This window comes from Saccostrea cucullata, unplaced genomic scaffold (genome assembly GCF_032062105.1).
Source record: "Saccostrea cucullata isolate Sc308-1 unplaced genomic scaffold, CSIRO_AGI_Scuc_v1 ctg731, whole genome shotgun sequence".
Taxonomy (NCBI): Eukaryota; Metazoa; Mollusca; class Bivalvia; order Ostreida; family Ostreidae; genus Saccostrea; species Saccostrea cuccullata.
In genome coordinates this window covers 272,418-289,251 of record NW_026933217.1, presented here as the reverse complement: position 1 = coordinate 289,251, position 16,834 = coordinate 272,418, and the positions used below count along the sequence as shown (strand labels likewise).

The window sequence follows — 16,834 nt, the reverse complement described above, 5'->3', positions numbered from 1 at the left end:
AAATGAAAGTCTATTTTGCATACTTAGAAAATATAGCTGAATAACGAGATATTATGACAAAATTACACTTGGACTAGTATCTGTCAGATTTCAGGTAAAAACCAGAATGCATCTTTTTCTTTGCGTCTTATACTCGTAAGTTACGCCTATAACTTTTTGTGTTTCTTTGTTCTAATGTTCAACATGTTCGAAACATACATAGGGCAAAATCATAACATGTGAAAACAACACGTGATAATTTCTCTTTTTAATACTTTAAAATGACAGTTTAATATTATCTAAGTCTTAGCATTATTCTTTAAAGATCAAAGATAAAAAAATAATAAAATGTGAAGAAAGAAAAGAAATGTAATGTACATTCTTTTTCATAGTGGTATATTAGCCAGATAATTACACACTTTAGTACATAGTACTTAAAAATACGATTTTTATCAAATTAAGAAAAGACTTATCAAATATAATTCCATTAGTAAAGCGATTTTTTTTCCTGCTTTCAATTTGGTGACTGGGATTAAATACTGAAGCACATATCTGTTGTTTAAAGAAAACTTTTCCAAGATGTATAATCCATTATTGCATTTACATTAAATGATATCATTGTAATTGAAATGAATATTTTTTTTTATCTTTTTTATTCAAAAATAGACTTAATTTCAACATGGGATTTATCCAAGTATTTCTGCTGACCACGTGTCTTTCAAAAGTTTATGTGGTACATTGTGTAGAAGTTGATGACATCATTGCTGACGCAATTCAAGACACATACTTAAAACCTCAACGTGATTTCGGAGTAGGCAATGACAGTGAGTTACATGCAAATTAGCCTATATTGTAATTTTAAAGTTTTCTAAATAAAGTTCTCATGGAAATTCAATATCTTTTTTAAAGTTATTGAAAGCCTATGCAATATAGCATAAATGATCCTTATAATGACAAAAATCAAAATGATAAATGAAAAAAAAACCAAGGTTCTTAAAAATAAAACAAAAGATAACTTTCAAAGGATTTCCTTAGGTGCATTAATGATTTCTTATCTTTTTTCCTTTAGCTATTCCCGAGACTGGCAACAGCTTTGCTTTTCTTCAGAAACAAAAGAATGATGAGGACACGATAGCGAGAGCGGGGTTTAAATATTTAAGTTTTATCAAAAATCTTATTCAAAGGTACTTTAAAATATACATGCATGTTTCAAATATAGTTAAGGATAATTAAGTTTGACAAAACTAGAGGAAATAGCTAGAATTTTAATCTATGATTTTATATGAAACATTAAATGTTATCCTCAGAATAGTTTCTCGTTGAGAGTATCTATGGGGTTTGCAAAAATGCTGTCACATTTCAATCCTTGACATCTTAATTGATTTTTTAGAATCATGGTGTCGAAATCTAAATAATTATAATTTCTGATACTTTAATAAGTTTTAAGCAACATCAATTACTTTATCAAATATTACAGTATACAGTACAGCATATCTACTTAAATACTTGGATGCTTTTAAACTGTACTGTTTAACGTTTCATCAAATTTTAACTACAACAAAATTATTGTAAGATAAATAATTAGGTAATAGTCAAATATGGAATTTTTTTTTATTTTGAGGACTGAAAGGAGAAAAAATATAATTCAAATTCAACAATATGCGCATATAACAATTTTAGTAAAATGTATATTGCGTTTCCTTCGCTATCACAAAGACATCACTTGCTACCATTTTTCAAAATATACAGCAAAACTCGTTTATTACGAACACGGATATAGCGAATTCACGGATATAGCGAGTTCATTTTGAATCCCCAGCTATATAAATTCAACGAATTTCTCATATTGATATAACGAACTTCTGATATATTGAAGTAATTTCATAGGTCCCAGTGACTTCGTTATAACCGAGTTTTACTGTACATTGATTGATTGGTTATATATTATTAAACATCCTCTCCAATATTTTTCATTCATTTGGAGATAATGTACATGAACAAAGTATGTGCGAACAAGTGCAAATCAAACAAAATACATTGTAATTCAGATCTGGGAAATCTTTTGGAGATCTAGAGAGCAGCGATGAATATCAGAGATCTTTCCGGACTCAACTGTGTGATACAATCACCCCCTCTTGTAAAAAATATAAGTATTCAAGTTATCGAAGTGCTGACGGCTTGTGCAACAATCTTCGAAATCCAACATGGGGTGTGGCACTACAGGCGCATGCGCGATATTTACATCCTGTTTATGATGATGGTAAGAATTGAATTTGGTAACATTTTCTAATCAAATTTATAATAAAAACAGAACATCGTTTGGTCAGACAAAACGATAATTTAGTTATATAAAAAAACAGAATCATTCAACTGACCTTTATTATCCAAAATTGTAAAAATTATTTTTTGTCATTGAGTTCATGGATTGACATGCTGCCAATAGATATCATAAGATTTTGAATAGGGTATAACAGTCCGCGTCAAAGAGGTCGAAATGGAGGCGTACTTCCAAGTCCACGAGAGATCAGCAACAAAGTATTGGCGGGAGGTGTGACGACACCACCAGACGACAAGCGGAATTTGATGTTGTTCACCTTCGGCCAATTTGTAGACCACGACTTGACCTTTACTCCTATTGTTGTTGGTAAATTTTTAAACAAATCTCTTTAATTCACGAATTTACCGTTCTTCTAACTTAAACATAATTTTGTTATGCATGAAACTTTATCTCAGACTGTTCTCAATATGAAATCAAATTGAAATTAAATTACGCGTGAATTAAAAGTATTGACAAGTATACACTATGATGGAAAATCTTTCCATCTTACATTTTCTTTACCCTTACAAGAAGATTTTAAAATTTGAAATAACTTGTGTGTTTTATTTTTGTGAATATTTTATAGGTAGAAATGGAAATACCCTTGACTGTTGTGGAGTAGATGCCTCGGAGTAAGTTGATTCGTCACTTAATTATATATTCTGTAAAAAATACATTGACCAAATACAAAATAACGTTCGGGAACAACAAAAACAAAGAGAACATTGCCAAAATAGTTCTTCCGACAGAAAAAAACAGGCATCCTAAATTCTAAGTGCTTACATTCAGGATGCAACGATTTATATAATTCTCTATGTATTTAAAATACATGTATTCTGCAGTAAATGCATACATGTAAAGCAGTAAACACGATTTATAATATTTTTTGATTTAGATTAGATTAAGCTATAAAATTGCATGTTTACACCTCAATAAACATCCGGAATGTTAAAATCAAAACGATTAAGTAATTTTAAAATTGATTATGCTTCTTTGATATTTCAAAGACAAAGCGTTATTATCTTTTGCAGTCCCGAGTGTTATGCTATAGAAATCCCAACAAACGATGTTCGATTTCCAGGAAGAACATGTATGGATTTTTCTCGATCAATACCAACTCCAACTGACGAAGGCTGCAGTATAGGTATTAAACTGAATTTAAAGAAATTTTTATTGATTTACAGTAAATAAAAAAAAGGCTGATGGCGCCATATGAGATGCCTGACAATAATAACAAGAACACATTGATGTAACCATCAATTGTCGCCCGGGAAATATATAAAGTAAACTTGACCAACAAACCGCTTCGACATGTGTAAAAAGGCATGCGTCTTAATGATGGAGACGATAATCGCAAAAACTTCTAGTCGGATAAAAATCAATCAAAAACGATACCATTTTAAATTTGATCAATTCCTCAAGTAAATGTTGGCTGCATTAAATACAAATTGACGTGTTAGACACGCATTATTTATATTTAAATAGTGTTAATTTTCAATTTTAGAATATAAAACACGAACTTGTGCAGAGTACGTTTTTATCCGAGAAGTAAAATTCGATGTTCTAAAAAAAGGACCTGTCGTTGTTTCGATAGTAAATGATAAGTAACTTTATATAATAAATATGAAAACGTACATATTTTTACAGATTCACTTAATGGAAGTAAATATATTATGTATCTCGTAATTTATAAACGGAAAGAACATTCTGATTAACAATCTTTTCAATGTTTAGAAAACCTTTAATTCGACATACACCAACACTTAAACTTATATGTATAGAGCAGCCCGGTCCTGCAATCGAAGAAAACATATCAGAAGGTATATATCTCGTTTATATTGGTATTGAGTTCATATATACTGAAACGCAAAAGAAACGCAACACCCTACTTTGGGGGGAAATAATTATGTAAAGTAAAGAATTTTGTATGTTAAAATTAAGGATATCTTCAATATCGATAAAGATTGGTAGTTTAACGGTTGAACGATTTTTCATACTATAACCGGAAGTCAAGTTTAAGTCTGCTTAACAGAAATAAATAAATGCATGTTTAACAGAACATCTGGCCATATTTTTGAGTTTTCATCGTTTCCCGTAACGATGCTTAGGCTTCTTGAAAATGGCTGTTGTGCGCATTTCCATTGCTCTAGCTACAAAATTTCAAAGTAAAGGTGATGGAGAGTTGATGATGCAAAAAACATACTACATTATGCCTCCACGGGGTCTGACGTATCATATGCAAAACTGATAGTCCTTGGACCGGAAGTCAAAGGGTTACTCCAATCCGCTAATGTAGAGAAAATTCCACCTAATTATCTGAAAAACAGGCATTTAAAAATGGCAAAGAATTATTCCTTCGCTCAGATCTCGATATTGATTAACCTATTGCATCGTAGAAATTAAGCTGCAATTGTTGTTTAGGGCAGTCTTGCACGTTCTAATTAAATGGATGGGAGGGTGTCTGTTTGTGTTTTTTACAGCCATATGTTACTTAGTAAAGTCAAAAGAAAAACATTTAACATTTTTACCAAATCTCAGAATTTCTGAAAAGTGAGTTTTGCTTTATTGTATTCTTTTTTAAATTATCATATAAAAAATTCAAACATTTGTAAATGACTGCTTCTTGCGTTTCTTTTGCGTTTTAGTATATATTTTTTCTGAATTCTTTGTTAAGTAACATTGTTTCTGTATTTATTCTAGGTCCAAGACAACAAGTGAACCGATTATCTTCCTTCATTGATGCAGGAATGTTATACGGAGACTCTAAACGTTTTAATGAGAATCTTAATGGACGTGTTGGTATGATGTAAATTTAACAGCGTATTTGAAATTAAACCTGGAAGTATAAACACACTGATAAATATTAATTTTTTGGGCATTATATCTCCCATAAAAGTATAATTATATCTTTGATATATAGTAACTATATGACGTCATTTCATTTTTTTTTCAGGAACTTTGAGAACGTCATCAGGTGACATACTTCCTCCCGGAGGAATTTGTCATACATCTCAAGCAGAAGATTTCTGCCAACTGGCTGGTAATAAATACAAAAAGGATTTTTCTTCAGTTTCATACGGGCTGATTTTATTTTGAGCCATCATTAATCAGGAAAATAATATATCTTAAATTTAAAACAAAAATATTTTACTGTTTGTGTTTTCACTGACACTTTGATATTTATTCCTACTTAAAACAATTAACCATTTTTCCATTTGTACACACCTGTCACGGTAGTCTAGTGGTACAGCGTTCGCTTCGTGATCGGGAGGCCCGAGTTCGTTTCTCGTTCGCGGCGCCGCGTCATACCTAGGACGTAAACATAGGTGGAGACTGTTCCACTGGAAAGCGCTTGGCACTAGAAGTGAAAGTCGCGGGTCTTTCGAATATGACCGTAAAAACGTAGGTCCCGTGTCACGACAGGCGCTGGCACAATAAAGAAACCTCACTGCTCATTTATCCCGAGTGCCGAGTCTAGGTCTAAATCTGCAGCCCTTTAACGGCATACGATGACGTCTCCATATGAGTGAAAAATTCTCGAGAGGGACGTTAAACAATATATATATACCATCAATCAATCAATACTTTTGTACATGTACATTGAACGCCTTCATGAACGGAATAGCACTCTTACTTCCTTATATAATATGATGTAACAGAAGTCAGGGAAAATTGTTAACTTTCTAATAATTAAATGCACATTTATTGTAGGCGACGAAAGATCGAATGAATTTCCTTCTTTGGGTGGTCTTCATGTTGTATTTCTTCGTCTTCACAATATGATTGCAAAGGAAATTCGACAAGTTACTGGACTATCTAGCCAAGATGTGTTCTTGGAAACGAAGAAGATTATGGGCGCCATCATGCAACAAGTGGCGTATGGGGAATACCTTCCCGCCATTTTAGGGAAAGACACTCGTAAGAAATTCTGTCTGAACCTTCGAAGGAATGGATATTGGAACAAATATAACCCAAATGTGAACCCCACTGTTAAGAACGTCATTGCCACTGCAGCACTTCGATATGGACACTCACAGGTAACTTATAGTTGCAGTTGACTTTGTTTCCTTTGAGGACAATATACATAAACGTTTTTACATATCACCCTCAAATGATGTAGAGTTCCTAATTTTAAGTTTCTTAAAAACGACTAATTCTTTTTCCCTACCTTATCTCAATGCTATTTCTTTCAAAAAATAATTTTAAAGATGAGGAAGGAAATTGAACATTGATTCCAAGCAATTTCACATTTTTCAGATTCCACCAGAGCTAGGTTATATGACGAGAATGTTTGCAATATCTAGAGTATTTAAATCGGAAGATGTCTTCATGGACCCCAATATTGTTGTTACACAACAAGGACAAAACATTCCAGATTTAGCGCGGTTTTTATTGGGCACCCCTGCAAGAAAAGTTGATAGGTACATCATTCTATCTCACTTTCACTCTATTTTAGATGTTCAGGAATAGATTACATATAAATACAACAATTATTCAACTAAAATGTTTGAAATTATTGAGATATATATTATTTGTAAAAATAAATAGATAACATAGATAAAAAAAAGTTTGAAGTGATATCTGACTCAGCATATCCTTTATTTGAATTTGAAATTCTTCAAAAGTTAAAAAATTATCATAGATAAATAAGCCAAAGCATGACATCTAGTTATAGAGTCAACTGTTTTTTTTTTAACTATTTCAGACAAATTGAAAATGCTGCTAGAAATGAATTATTTCCTGATGTTAATGGAGTAACCTTTGACCTAATGTCGTTCAACATTCAAAGAGGGCGGGACCACGGCTTGCCTGCTTACAACGAGTGGAGGAAGTTGTGTAAACTTCCGGTAGCAACAACTTTTTCTGAATTACAAGATCATAACTCCGACACAATTGCAAGATTGCAAGATGTGTATGAGTAAGTGTGTGTTTACATTTATAACGACATTCAGTCAAATTCATTTGTAAAGTGTAAGTGTGCATAAGAATATCCTAGTTAGAACATTAAATAAAGCTACGATTTCTAAGAAAAAGAAATAACCGAACGGTTATTTCTATTCAACCAAAAGATCCTATAAAATTGTGTTCATAAAATGTAGATAAATAGCGTTTCATTTTACAGCCACGTTGATGATATTGATGTCTTTGCTGGAGGTATTTCAGAAACACCTCGCGCAGACGCAGTAGTAGGTCCGCTTTTTGAATGTTTATTAGGATGGCAGTTCAAGGAACTAAGGTTTGGGGACAGATATTGGTACGAAACGAAAGGGATAGAGGGATTCTCAAGAGGTAAATACAAGTCTTTGATTTTGGAATAGGTATTAGATAAGACCGAGTAAGACTTAATCTTGGCAAATGGATCACAATTTGTTTTTCTCAATTTTATATATCCTCGATGCATTTTTAAATCAAACTTTAAAGATTACATTTACTCGCATGTACAATAAAATAATTGAACAGATGGAATAATTTGATAATGTGCTAAAATGATGTAGAAAATATATGTATTAAGGTCTGAAAATGCGGTTTATCATCTTTGATCTACTATCGTTAATAAATTTAAAGTTTTAAAGTTATCATAATCTGAAATATTGTTCGTGTTTTGCTTATTTACAATCAAATAAATAGTGGACAATTAAGTGATGCATATGTCATCATGCTACATCTGTCGTTGTAAATTTTAAGTGATCATGATTTTTGACAGGTCAGTTGAGAGAAATAAGAAAGATGACGTTTTCTAAGATCCTTTGTGAGACACTGAATCTGGATGAAATTCAGAAAGAAGTGTTCAACCTAGTAGGATCAAAGTAAGTATCAGACGTGGATTTAACTTCACAATTGATAAACTTTGATCTTTTCAATTTTAATTCTTGTCGCTCATTTTCAGAACAGTGAAGTTTGTTAGGAAAATAAATTATAAGATAAATACTTTTTTTTATTTTGATAAATTCTCCAATATTATACATAAACATATATGGCAAATTTTGTAAAGAGTAGTTAAAAAGTACATCACAGAAATAGTTATATTTTGGAAACTTTAAAAAACACTTACTTGTTATTCCTTGATATATACTGACTTATTTTTTTACAGTGACTTGTACTTTCTACTTGTAAATCATTACTTCATAAACTTTACGATAATTTAAATAACCTTATAGCGAGGAATCCCATCATTGGAACATATCTTGACAACTATATTTCACACCAATTGTTAGATGTTTGTATAAATATTACTTTTAAAATCCCTCTGGGTGAGACAGTTCAAAAGGGATCCTTATTCCCAGTGGATCACTGGGAATTTTAAGGGTCTTTGAATATTGCCCTGTTCACAATTGATATTGATTGCATTTTTTTTTTACAGAAATCCCCGAGTAAAGTGTTCTTCTTTACCTTTTATGGATCTTTCAGAGTGGAAGAAATCTTTTTTCCCCTTCGTTGACTGGTCAAGATTCTTTACTTCAGGATAATTTTAAAATGAATATAACCGTGTGGTGTGACGAGAGCTAAGCTTTGACTCCCAAGAGGAGAATAAAAGTATCCGTTGTGTGTAGTACATATACATGGAAATTTGTATTTATATTTTCATACAGTCATACAATCTTACCTAATATCCTTGTTACAGTGTAGTTAGTTCACTTAATATTTACCTGATGTATATATTTGCAAATTGTTTTTATTTTGTTATACAGTTAGATGAAATGAGTATATTCTTTTTACGTTGACAACTTATTTGTCTGCTGAATTAAGAAGCGTTTTCATAGAGATATCATATGGATGTCGTGAGCAAAATAAATAAAACGGAAAACTTAAAATCTTTAAATATTTTCAGGAAATATGTATACTTAATTTCAAATCACTCAGATAACTTTAATTAATATATTACATATAGACACAAAGACTAAATACCTATAAAATGTATGCAATTTTTTTTCATTGATTACGTTTCGAAAGAATAAATAGTGAAATAATGCCTTATCTTTGTGTCATTTTGCCTGTTGACCTTCAACGGTGTGCGTTACGATTTCCCTGACGTTACAAAGTAAGGTCGCAAGTGCATTTTGATATTGATTAAGCTACGAAAATTTAGGACCGAAAAGCAGTGTTTTTCTCTGATAACTGCAAAATCTCCACCTATAATTGCATGTAAAAAATAGAAATTTATTGAAGTGTTGATTTATTTTTCACAAAGCATGTATAGAAAAAATATTAAAAAAAAACAATATTCGATTAAAACTTTAATAAGCGAAATTCATCTGTCACATCTTGAAAATAGAATACATGTATATTTTCTCTAGCGAAATGTTAATGTATTTGACAAATTTGACAAATTGAAAAAAATTGGCATCATATTTTGTAATTTGTCTTAGTAGCATGCTTGTATTTGGAACTTGGATTGACATTAAAAAAAAAAACAGAGGTGGATCAACTCTACAAGATAAAAGTTGGCTATTTGTTGAGATGAGAAAGACGTAAAAATCTTAAGAAAACTCGGTCGAAAATATTGACTTAACACATAATTTTGAAAAACCTTAAAAATATTTGCTTAATTAATGCTCTTAGGGTCATTGTATCTTAATAATTTAGGTTAATTAATCAAAATAATTCAATACATTTGTGCAAGAATTCTGCAATAAAACGTAAATGACTAAATAAACATTATTATTTTTTTTCTTTTACATTAAATGTTTTAGAAAGGTTAAAAAAGTAATATTAGAAATGAGTGTAGATGTACTCGTATTTTAATTGACAATATACGAGTTTTGCAAATAATTAGGTAATTTTTAAATAATTACTTTTTAATGAAATATATGGAGATAATGGACAGTAAGATCAAGAGTCCATAAAACAATACAATACAGGGGCAGGTGGCCTCCAAAACATGAAGTAGGATCAGGTGCCATGGAGGAGTGAGCATCCCCTGTCGACCGACCGCACCCGCTGTTTACCCGCTGTCAAGATCAGAAAAAGAATAAAAACTAGAGCCGAGCTCGTTGCAAAGCAACGAATAGGTCTTCCGTTGGAGCTACGGATAAGAAGATGTAACCTTGAGTCTAGGTCAAAAGCCACATTCTAAAGTTCTACAAATGAAAATTTAAACCTATTAAGAGAAGCAACTTGCAATGTTTAGCTAGGAAAAAGACTGTAAAAGAATATGTGTGACCTTGAATTTTCCAAGTGACCTTGAACTCTCCAAATGACCTTGATCCAAGCAATGACTAGCTCTCGTTATAAAATATTATCCATGTGTTACCGTCTGGAAAATTTCAAACATTTTATTTAGATATTCTTTCTGTCCATGCATCCAACCAAAAACATCTTATCCTTGGGGACTTTGAACTCGAGTCAAGGTCACGTCCCACCCTGCATTATATCAGCAATGTTTCACTGGTAGAAAAATGGTAGCGAATTTACAGTTTCACTGTCACTAATCTTGACTCGTCCAAATGACTGGATATGTTCAGCCATGGTTTTTTTTTCTGATTATAATCGAGGCAAAATGATTCATTGGGTTCAACACAATGTCGAGACAATAGCTCTACTTGTTTGTACTTATAACAAAGGAAGAGAAAACTAGCCATTGCCATTAGACCAAAACTGTAGAAGGAGTAGCGTTTTAAAGGAATTTCACATAAATTTCTATTTTTTGTAATCATGACAACACCGTTCATCGAAATCAAAAATGATGCACTTAATTATGTATCACATTGAAGTCTACTTGTGTGTCCAGTTATATTGAAATCAAACTAAAACTGTAGGAAGAGTAGCATTTGTAAGGTATTATATACAGAAATTTCTATTTTTAGTAACCATGGCAACACCGTTTATTGAAATCAAAAACGAATCACGATATTTTGTATCTTAGTGAAGGCTACTTATGTACCAAGCAATATTGAATTCAGACAAAAACTGTTGAAGAAGTCGAATTTTAAAGCATTCAAAAACCAATGCACTATACTACATGTATGTATCTTAGAGATGTGTACTTGTGTGCCAAGTTATATTGAAATCAGACCAAAACGGTGAAAAATTGTTTACAGACAGACAGACAGCTAGACAGACGAACGGACGGCAGACACTTTACTATCGCATCCCACAGACAGGTGGGACAGATCGATATTGATATATCGAAAATAACCAAATTAAATAAAGACATCATTTTTAAAGCATTAAATCGTAGCAAAAAAGAAAATATCAATGGATGCAACACTTTTCAGACGAGGGAAGAGATATGAACCTCTCATAAATACAGTACACATGTATCAGATCACTTCACGTCGGCAATGTAAAATTACACATATTATTTTTTTTTCTTTGTATAACTTAACCCCCCCCCCTAATTTCTTAGAAAATGTTTGTACAATCGAGAAAATTGGTTACTTTTCATAAAGACTACGACGTTTCTTTCATTTTCAAGAACCGTATAATAGCGAGCGCAGCGAGCTCAATAGAATAATGTGTAAGAAAAGAAGTTCGGAATTGTACACACGTCAAGCAAATTTTGTTGTGCAACATTCCCAGAGCTCCTTTACTACCCAATGTCCTTTGCGCGAATAAATAAACAAATAATAACACAAGTAGCAGCTTTTTAAAAAGCTTGGCTGACTAATGTCATCAATATCTATAGAATCTATGAGCATGATAACCTATAAACGTTTACATTGGGGGGGGGGGGGTTAAATTATTTAATTGGAGTAAATTATGGAGATGTTGCACAAAACATAAACCATATATGTATACTGTTTGTATCTCAAATAAAAAATGCAATCATGATCATGTCCCGCTGTAGATTCGAACCTGGGACGTAAAGATGAACACCTCTGTCCGCAAGTCTAAAATGGTTTAGAGGATGACGTAAATAAGGAAAAACATTTGATTAATACTTGAAATCATGGCTACATATAAAGGTGGCAGCTGAAAATATGATACCTACAAGAAATTGGGGATCTAACAATTATGACTGACGTGTAGAATATGATTGATAGTTTCTTGGGTATGCCAAAGTATCAAAGATTGTTGGAAACGTGGGAAAAATAATTAAAGCTTTAAATGACCCAACAAACTTGACGGCGATATATATGAATCCCATGGTGCGGATTCAGGAAGTTTTTCCAAGAGATGAGGGGTCAACATCAAATGTTTTATTACTTTAAATAATGTAACTTCTAACTCACTTCACAATGTCACCGAATTGTTTGTTTGTTTGTTTTTTTCCTAAGGTCGACCAGGATTCTGACAAAAAAGAACAGGCTTCATTTTCATTCAATGGAATAGTCCAGAAAAAGGGTGCAAAAACCTACACGTGACATTTTGGCGCGAAATAATAGTGTCACTCCTACCTAGAAGACAAATGGACTAATCCAGTAGTATAGAAACGCAGAAAAAAGGTCAAACTGACATATATCCGTATAAGAACTCGCATGAAATTAATACCGGTATATGCACAGGAGTCGGCAATTTTATCAATAAATAGAAAATAAATGGTAAACAGGCATAAATTCTACCAGTGAGCTTCGCGAGCGTAGCGAGCGAAGCGACAGGATGGCAACGAGTTTTCTCGATTTTCTCTAAATCGCTGTCCAGCCAACATCAAACTCCACAAATCAACTTCGGAGTGTCCAGTAAGTAATTCCTAACATTTTTTACCATTCAACTACCCTTATTTATCTCCATAACCACACTTTTTCACATCTCGTTTACAACCAGCGGCCATTGACAATCTGCGTGACGTCACACCCACTGCAGCAAATAATAAATAATCATTTTGGGTCTCTTTTATTGTGTTTTCGGCATTAGTAATTGATTTTTAAAAATCCACTTACTGAACAGAAGCTCCAAAATTGCTGGACATCTTCAATTGTCTTGAATCACTAATAAAAAACGACTGTCACTCTCTGTTTTTATATTTCCCACAAACGAAAGTAGACGATTATCTCCCTTTCTTTTTGAATCAACACATTCCAATTTCTATTAAGGGATAGAGTTAGTAAATGTTTTTTGAGTTATATAAACATTAAAAAATAAATAAAAACTTAATCCATTGGTAAAAAAATTTTTAATAGCATATTTATTAATTTGAGGAATTATTATTTGCTGCAGTGGGTGTGACGTCACGCAGATTGTCAATGGCCGCTGGTTGTAAACGAGATGTGAAAAAGTGTGGTTATGGAGATAATTAAGGGTAGTTGAATGGTAAAAAATGTTAGGAATTACTTACTGGACACTCCGAAGTTGATTTGTGGAGTTTGATGTTGGCTGGACAGCGATTTAGAGAAAATCGAGAAAACTCGTTGCCATCCTGTCGCTTCGCTCGCTACGCTCGCGAAGCTCACTGGTAGGATTTATTCCTGTTTACCATTTATTTTCTATTTATTGATAAAATTGCCGACTCCTGTGGTATATGCTAGCAAAAAGCTAGAGAAAATAAATACATCCATCAATGTATTGTATTAGCAATATGTTTATTTTTCTGCTAACAGAATAGAAAACTGTTGTTGCTGAAATGCATGTAACAAATCCGATGATAATCAGCATGCACAAAATTTTGCTGGCTAACTGTGACCTCTTCGAACCCAGGGAATATTGATCCTTAGCGTGACGTCAGGCAATAAAAGGCTTTCAGTTTGAAGAAATATCTCAAAAAATTTTTCGCAATAAATATACAGTTATTACTAGCTTACTTTAAAGTCTTCTATCGTACATATGTACTAGCGTACTCTGTTTAGTAGGACCGGTTTTTTTCAGTGGGTGGCTCAGTACAACTCTACTGTCTGTTATTTTTTTCTGCAGCTATACTGTGTATGAAGTTTGATTATTTTTTAAAAATATCTTGGTCACTTTGTTTGAAACTGAGCTTTGAACTTAGCTAAAGGCAAAGTGTGACGGAAGGAGATAAGTCAGGATGGAAGACGTCCGACATGACAAACGTTATATCCCATATATATTATATAATATATATTCATGGCGGGGCATAGAATGATTATTGGTATGCATAAAAAAATAGGTTGTGACTTTCTTTTGGAATTCAACACCAGCCTTAATCAACATGTATATACGCATGTAGAAAAACAAATCTGCTAACTAACATTCTCGGCTCAGAAGGAAGACATTGTATATTCATTTTAAACATGTTAAAGGGGGGGGGGGTACTTATAGTGATGAGAGAAAATTTAACCACGTGTCGGTTCATGAAACATGAAAGATTATTTTTGGAATGTTTGTATACAACAGCGTGGCTTTGTTTGAACTAAATTAGAATTTATTGATTAAAAATAATTCTTTCAGGGACGCCGTGATATATTTGGTAGTCTGTGTAATAACTGTTCGGATATAGCACAGGCTTTTAGATCGCTTAGAAAAAAAATTAAGGTGTTGGGAAAAAAATACACACAATTTTTTTTCTAAGCGACCTAAAGGCCTGTGGGATATAGTGTCCTTTGAAGGTACAACACTTTTCTTTTAATATTACCAAAGGATTTGCTGATCCTTTTTTTCCGTATAGTCGAAATGCATGTGAGAAGGAAAAAAAACCGTATGTGGATTAATCAAATACAAATTGATGCGTTGTGTTTTTAATCTAAATAGACACGTTTTTTTCTTCTCGTTTTCCTTTTTTGTAAAATGCCGTTAGCTTTGTTTAAAAACTTTTTCCTACGCGTTACCAATGTGAGAATAGAAAACAAGACGTCCTCAATCAATTTTTTTCTAAGGATGAAAACACCGATTGACGATGAGGATAATTCAGGTGAAATTATTTACTGAGACCCTAGTATCTACATTTCATGTCACCAACATTAACAATGACTGACAGTGAGGACATTTGGTAAAGAATTAAAATTGATATTTTATCGTCCAGATACTAGTACTGGTTAATGATAAATAGCATTAACGAATTTTCAATTTTTTAAAAATCGTATTCTTAAACTCTGGATGTATATATTTTGGCCGTTATTCTAGGCAAAAGTGCATTCATGTATATTTATACTTACATCGACTGAACATGTACAAGCATGTCAGATCGTGCAATGTTGTGATATAATCTGTTTATTCAACGAAAAAGTATATTACATGTATTTTGTACAATAGCATTTTAAGTTTAGTAGCAAATAACTGCATACTCAAAAGTGCTTAATTTAACGTTGGATGTTTTCCCGTGAATTAGAAATGTCACCCCCACTTACAACTACCGTGCATGCGTACATGTAAGTTTGATATTCATAAAACAATATCAACCTCGATAAAAACAGGGGGGGGGGTATTGCAAACCAAGCTAGTGTTTATTCGGCTATCAAAATACATAAAACTTACAATGAATAAATGTACAAGCGATTACGATTGATTAAAACAAGCTGAAATGAGTGAAATGAAATGAAATGAAAGAAACGACATATTTCAAACCCAATTTTCCATTTGTAACTATCGGAGTACACAATGGATTTTCATATATGCCCACTGTTCTCTGCAACGACGTGCTTGTAAACGAGGACCGGGCAACACAACTTTAGACACAAAGCGACAAAGCTGGATATAACCTGTTTGCTATACCAGTATTACAAATACGTGAATAATAGCATGAATAGTATATTATAAACTAGATAGCTAGAAACATGTATCACGATCAAATTTAAAACAAAGATAAGCCAACATATTTATCTCAAATATCCGACAAAAATAATTCTCCATTAATTGTAAAATAGTTTTAATACACCAATTATTTTGTCTATGACTACGGGGCAAATGGTTCGCCGCGGTGTGTCGCTTTAGATTTTCTTGGACTCGTGTAATCGTAAGATTACGCAATGGTACACACGCTTAAAATCTGGGTTCCAGGTGAATGTGAGAATCGCGCAGTAAATAATTTTTGTATTATTTGACTCTTTAAAAGTTCTTTTTATTAGATCCGGGCGTTTATCGTTTTCGTTCATATTGTTTGTGTTCATATTTAAACGAAGAAAAGATACTAGTTCGTGCTTTTTCTTTAACACTTTTTCTTGGAAAGATCTTGATTAATAAAATGAAAATGATGCCATTGAATACTCTGAGCGGGAACCAAGGAACACGTCTAAAACCTAATTTTAAAAAAGAGATATGATACAGCGTTGTAAAATATTTATTACTTATGGCAAGTTTACTGCAATTCTACGCATAAAGACTAAAGAGTTTTCCTTCATTAGCAAGATGAGAACCGTCTAGCTTTCTTTCCTATAATACGCAAGACTCGAACAAATTAATATTTTCATATGACAGAGATAGTATTAAGCAACAATTTTATACATTAAAAACATGAATTTAACCATTCTGTGTTTTTATTTGTGTATAACTGTGGGTCGCTGGATTACCCGCCGATTGATTCCCGGTGACCGACTTTGCCCCATGTTATCGAGGGAGGCGCGTTATATAATTGTAAACAAACAATGTGAATGTAAAGGCGTGCGCTTAGTAAATAAGCATGACAATTTGGAAAAAAAGCACAAAACACTTCAAGAACTTTATTCTAAAGAATATTAGCATCCAGTGAAGCCATGATTTCTATTTAAAGTA

At 32.6% G+C, this 16,834-nt stretch overlaps 1 protein-coding gene across 1 annotated transcript; it reads left to right on the top strand.

Moving 5' to 3' along the window:
* Window positions 1-656: 656 nt before the first annotated feature.
* Window positions 657-9,165, top strand: LOC134237689 (thyroid peroxidase-like). Its single transcript, XM_062719829.1, has 14 exons — window positions 657-803; window positions 1,049-1,163; window positions 2,028-2,239; window positions 2,444-2,623; window positions 2,883-2,928; window positions 3,328-3,440; window positions 4,997-5,095; window positions 5,250-5,336; window positions 6,008-6,333; window positions 6,554-6,717; window positions 7,002-7,214; window positions 7,419-7,585; window positions 8,001-8,103; window positions 8,658-9,165. Exons 1-14 carry the CDS (start codon window positions 659-661, stop codon window positions 8,761-8,763), a joined length of 2,076 nt encoding a protein of 691 aa, XP_062575813.1. The 5' UTR covers window positions 657-658; the 3' UTR covers window positions 8,764-9,165.
* The last annotated feature ends 7,669 nt before the right edge of the window (window positions 9,166-16,834 follow it).